Source organism: Scyliorhinus canicula, chromosome 16 (assembly GCF_902713615.1).
Source record: "Scyliorhinus canicula chromosome 16, sScyCan1.1, whole genome shotgun sequence".
In the NCBI taxonomy this organism is placed as follows: Eukaryota; Metazoa; Chordata; class Chondrichthyes; order Carcharhiniformes; family Scyliorhinidae; genus Scyliorhinus; species Scyliorhinus canicula.
Genome location: NC_052161.1, coordinates 81,060,180 through 81,066,179, shown reverse-complemented (window position 1 = coordinate 81,066,179; position 6,000 = coordinate 81,060,180). Strand labels below are relative to the sequence as shown.

Here is a 6,000-nt window from a genome sequence, read left to right as displayed (position 1 = left end):
CAGTGTTTGTTCAAAATTTTGCTGGTTGTGCTCAGTGGGTCCCTGGCGTTATCTTTTGCCGAACAGGCCCTATCTCTTACCAGCTGCAAGCCGAGGGGTCATCTCCAGTCAAGTATGTAGACCACGTTCGGTCCAGAAGACCATCTCTTCCAAAGATTCCCCGCCCCCGGAGCTCATTTCTACAGTCACAGAGACCAGACACAGTGGAGAGTATTCCTCACAATCTTCCTCTGGTGCCTCCCTCACAGCCTGTGCAGGTCGTTGCAGAACCGCGCGGAGATAGAGACGCCGAGATGACGGAGGCAGCGGACTCCGACTCCGAGATGGAGACACAGTACGCCTCAGAGGGGGAGTCCTCAGGCCCATGGATGTACAACCGTTGCGCCATTCATTTCAGAAGTGCCATTACACGCCGCCCGATCCAGCGCCTTGTGCAAATGGTGTCCGGCCTGCAGCAAAATGAGTCCGACGCCCTCCTTCGCCAGGGTCTTCGGTGGATTCCTTGGACTTTGGAGGGGGAGGGATGTTATAACCTGCCTGCTTACCGCTGGCTGCGGACTAATGGCATTCCCACAATCCTTTGGGAATATGAGCTTCTCCTATGAGGGGGGAGGGGGGGGGGGGCGGAGAAATCATTAGCAGATTCCCTGCATAAATAAAGCTGGTCAGTTTGGAACCAGCTCGAGGGGAGTGAGCAGCAAGATAGTTGCTGCTATATATATATATATATATATATATATGTTATGTAAATAAATTTTTATTTCTTTCTGTCCTTCAACTCGTGCTGGATTCTTCGTGGCCCTCACAAAACCCCCAAACATTAGCCCGCATGTTACCATAAACAAATGACAAAAAGGAATCCAAAATCAAGCATCGTCAGCATTAACACATACAGTCCCCCTGCCCCCAACCCTCCCCCTCCCAACTAATGTTTGATGTTATCCAATTCTTGAAAGTGCTTTATGAATAACGCCCATGATTTGTAGAACCCCTCCATCCTTCCCCTCAATTCAAACTTAACTTCCTCAAGACTCAAGAATTCCAACAGATCCCCCCGCCACGCCAGGGCACAGGGTGGAGAGGTTGCTCTCCATCCCATCAGGATCCGCCTTCGGACGATCAACGAAGTGAAGGCTATAACATCTGCCTCCGCGCCCATTTTCAACCCCGGCTGGTCCGACACCCTGAATATGGCCTCCCGAGAGCTCGGGTCCAGTTTGACCGACTGAACTCCGTCTTTCTAATGAAAACAGTCTGAGTCTATTCAGCCTCCCCACATAGCCAACACCCTCCAGACCAGGCAACATCCTGGTAAACCTCCTCTGCACCCCCTCCAAAGCCTCCACATCCTGCTGGTAGTGTGGCAACCAGAATTGTGCGCAATATTTCAAGTGTGGCCATACCAAGGTTCTATACAACTGTAGCATGACTTGCCGGTTTTTATACTCGACGCCCCGTCCAATGAAGGCAAGCATTCCTTATGCTTTCTTGACTACCTTGCCCACTTGTGTAGCCACCTTCAAAGATCTGTGCACCTGCACGCCCAGATTTCTCTGACTTTCTATATTCCTAAGAGTTTTACCATTTACGGTATATTTCATAGTGCTGAGGATTGTCAGAGGATACAATAAGTTATAGATAGATTGGAGACTTGGGCACAGAAATGGCAGATGGAGTTTAATCCAGACAAATTTGAGGTGATGCATTTTGGAGGATCAAATGGGTTTCCTCCGGGTGCTCCGGTTTCCTCCCACAGTCCAAAGATGTGCGGGTTAGGTGGATTGGCCATGCTAAATTGCCCGTAGTGTCCTAAAAAGTAAGGTTAAGGGGGGGTTGTTGGGTTACGGGTATAGGGTGGATACGTGGGTTTGAGTAGGGTGATCATTTGCTCGGCACAACATCGAGGGCCGAAGGGCCTGTTCTGTGCTGTACTGTTCTATGTTCTAATTTCCCCTCTATATTAGACCTACCAAAATGCATTACCTCACATTTTTCCAGATTAAACTCCATTTGCCATTTCTCTGCCCAAGTCTGCAACCTATCTATGACCTGCTGTACCTTCTGACAATCCTCAACGCTATCTGCCACTCTACCAACTTTGGTGTCATCAGTGAACTTACTAATCAGACAGGCTATATTTTCCTCTAATCGTTAAATGTTCCTAAGGGTTCTGCCATTTACAGTACAATTCATACCTAGATTTGATCCTCCAAAATGCATCACCTCAAATTTGTCTGGATTAAACTCCATCTGCCATTTCTGTGCCCAAGTCTCCAATCTATCTATAACTTATTGTATCCTCTGACAATCCTCAGCACTATGAACAACTCCGCCAATTTTTGTGTCATCCGCAAACTTACTAATCAGGCCACCCACATTTCCCCCAGTTCATTTATATATACTACAAACAACAGAGGTCCCAGCACTGATCCCTGCGGAACACCAATAGCTACAGATCTCCATTCATAAAAACACCCTTCCACCGCTACTCTCTGTCTTCTATAACCAAGTCAGTTCTGTATCCATCTAGCCAGCCCACCCCGAATCCCATCTGATTTTAATTTTTGTACCAGTGTGCCATGTGGGACCTTGTCAAACGCCTAACTGAAGTCCATATGAATTACATCCACAGTCCTTCCCTCATCAATTTTCTTTGTCAGCTCTTCAAAAAACTCAAATCAAGTTGGTGAGACATGGCCTTCTCTATACAAACCCATGCCGCCTGTCATGGGCAGCACAGTGGCACAAGTGGCTTGCATTGTGGCTTCACAGCGCCAGGGTCCCAGGTTCGATTCCCCACTGGGTCACTGTCCGTGCGGAGTCTGCACGTTCTCCCCGTGTCTGCGTTGGTTTCTTCCGGGTGCTCCGGTTTCTTCCCACAGTCCAAAGATGTGCAGGTTAGGTGGATTGGCCATGATAAATTGCCCTTAGTGTCCAATGGGTTAGGAGGTGTTATTGGGTTAAGGGGATAGGGTGGAAGTGAGGGCTTAAGTGGGTCGGTGCAGACTCAATGGGTTGAATGGCCTCCTTCTGCACTGTATGTTCTATGTTTGTGGCGAGAAGCCCTTGAGGCCTCGTTACGACCATAAGATCATAGATCATAAGACCATAAGATATAGGTGCAGAATTAGGCCACTCGGCCCATCGGGTCTGCTCCGCCATTCAATCATGGCTGATATTTTTCTCATCGCCATTTTCCCGCCTTCTCCCATAACCTCTGATTGATCAAAAACTTATCTATCTCTGTTTTAAAGACACTCGGTGATTTGATCTCCACAGCCTTCTGCGGCAAAGAGTTCCACAGATTCACCACCCTCTGGCTGGATAAATTCCTCCTCATCTCTGTTTTAAAAGATCGTCCCTTTAGTCTGAGATTGTGTCCTCTGGTTCTAGCTTTTCCTACAAGTGGAAACATTCTCTCCACGTACTCTCTATCCAGGCCACGCAGTATCCTGTAAGTTTCAATAAGATCCCCTCTCATCCTTCTAAACTCCAACGAACACAGACCCAGAGTCCTCAGCTATTCCTCATATGACAAGCTCTTCATTCCAGGAATCATTCTTGTGAAACTCCTCTGGACCCTTTCCAAGGCCAGCCCATCCTTTCTTATATACGGACCCCAAAACTGCTCACAATACACCAAATGGGGTCTAACCAGAGCCTTATATAGCCTCAGAAGTACATCCCTGGCCTTGTAATCGAGCCCTCTCGACATGAATGCTAACATTGCATTTGCTTTCCTAACTGCCGACTGAACATGCACATTAACCTTAAGAGAATTTTGAACAAGGACTCCCAAATCTCTTCGTGCTTTTGATTTCCTGAGCATCTTCCGATTTAGAAAATAGTCTTTGCCTCCATTTCTCCTTCCGAAGTGCATAACCTCACACTTTTCCAGATTGTATTCCATCTGCCACTTCTTTGCCCACTCTCCTAGCCTGTCCAAGTCCCTCTGCAGCCCCTTGCTTCCTCAATACTACCTGTCATGATATGCAAACATGCAGGTAATGAACACATATAATACGACACGGCCAATGAGCAGTCAGGACACTCAGGGGTGGTATCTTACTATAAAAGGGATGAGGCACTCACACCCCGCCTCTTTCCACAGACCAACATCTACAGAGTGAGACAGGGTGCAGCCTCAGCATCACACCCCAGCACGTGGCTTAGAGCAAGGCTGGTTCAGTTAGACTGAGTTACTACATTTAAATTAGCAGAGAGTTGAACTCATTGAGAACTGTGTCAGTAGTTCAATAAAACACATTGAACTTCAAAGGCTGGAGCATCTTTTACTCAAAACTGCATCCAGTGCCAGCTTGTGTTATTCCAAATTACATAACACACTACCTGCTCCTCTACAGATCTTTGTATCATCTACAAACGTAACCATAGTGCCTTCAGTTCCTTCCTCCAGATCATCAATGTATATTGTGAAAGGTTGTGGTCCCAACACAGGCCCCCGAGGCACCACTAGTCACCGGCTGCTATCCTGAAAAAGACCCCTTTATCCCCACTCTCTGCCTTCTGCCAGTCAGCTAATCCTCTATCCTTAACACCAATTAAGCTGTGATGTGGAGATGCCGGCGTTGGACTGGGGTGAGCACAGTAAGAAGTCTTACAACACCAGGTTAAAGTCCAACAGGTTTGATTCAAACACGAGCTTTCGGAGCGCAGCTCCTTCCTCAGGTGAATGGCGAGGTATGTTCCAGAAACATTTATATAGACAAAGTCAGAGATGCTGGACAATGCTTGGAATGCAGGCATTTGCAGGTAATCAAATCATTACAGATCCAGGGAGAGGGATAATCACAGGTTAAAGAGGTGTACATTGTCTCAAGCCCGAACAGTTGGTAGGATGTTGCTGGCCAATTGCTGGCAATTAAGCTGGTCAATTAACGCTGAAGTGTTGCTGGCCTTGCACGGCTGAGCGCCAGTTCCCGCTCGCTACCACACTTAGAAATCTTTCTGGAGAATTACACCCTTTGTATAAACTCTTTCAGGCCCACTCCTCCTTTGTGTGAATCCACCCACCCCCCCAACCCCAACCATCAGGCCCAATCCTCCTCACACACTTTGTGTGAATCCCCCTCCCCGTCCATCAGCCCCACTCCTCCTCACACTTTGTGTAAATAAGAGCCGGAGAGGAGTTTGGGATTTTAACCTCACACATTGCTGAACGTGAGTTGCTGGGTTGAAAAAGCAGACAACAGCCTGGAGATCAGTGTTTCTGTGAAGGGCGGGATTAAGGGCGCTCTGTCCCCTTAAGAGCCAGTCACGTGACTGAGCCTGGCCCTTTAATTGGGTCACGTGAGTATCAGAGGTCGCGAGAAGACAAACGGAGAAATGGTGAGTGTAATAAAGAGAAATAAAATAATAGACAAACACAAAGAGAGTGAGTATATGTGTGAGATAGAGACTGAGGCCCCGGCTTGTTCCAGTGGATACGATCCAGGCGGCTCGGGGAAGGTCTTCCACATTTAATGGAGACTGTGTGAATTGAATAATAATCCAGTGTGGTTGAAATTGCTCAGGAATTGAGAGATTATCCTGAGGGTTGTATCATGGGGAATAAACTGCTTTGGACTGGGACTGGGGACTGGGACTGGGACCGGGAGTGGGGACTGGGACCGGGAGTGGGGACTGGGACTGGGACCGGGAGTGGGGACTGGGACTGGGACCGGGAGTGGGGACTGGGACCGGGACTGGCACCGGGACTGGCACCGGCACCGGGAGTGGGGACCGGGAGTAGGAGTGGGGACTGGGGAGTGGGAAGTGGGGAGTGGGGAGTGGGGACTGGGACCGGGAGTGGGGACTGGGACAGGGAGCGGGGACTGGGAGTGGGAGCGGGGAGCGGGGACTGGGACTGGGACAGGGAGCGGGGACTGGGAGTGGGAGCGGGGAGCGGGGACTGGGTGACTGGGAGCGGGGGACGGGACAGGGAGCGGGGGACGGCGGGAATGGGGACTGGTACTTGGAGAGGGGACTGGGAGTGGGACA

The 6,000-nt window shown here is 49.2% G+C and overlaps 1 protein-coding gene across 6 annotated transcripts in view; it reads left to right on the top strand.

Annotated features, from left to right (window-relative positions):
- The first annotated feature begins 5,224 nt into the window (after window positions 1-5,224).
- Window positions 5,225-6,000, top strand: part of vps26a (VPS26, retromer complex component A) — a 102,910-nt gene continuing 102,134 nt past the window's right edge. For 4 of the 6 annotated variants that reach the window (XM_038821939.1, XM_038821934.1, XM_038821937.1 and 1 more), the window contains exon 1: window positions 5,226-5,349. In XM_038821939.1, the coding sequence (XP_038677867.1) occupies window positions 5,347-5,349 (3 nt within the window). In that variant the 5' untranslated portion in view covers window positions 5,226-5,346. Of the gene's footprint in view, window positions 5,350-6,000 lie in introns of all 6 variants that reach the window. The other 2 variants (XM_038821940.1, XM_038821936.1) reach the window with 2 other exon arrangements.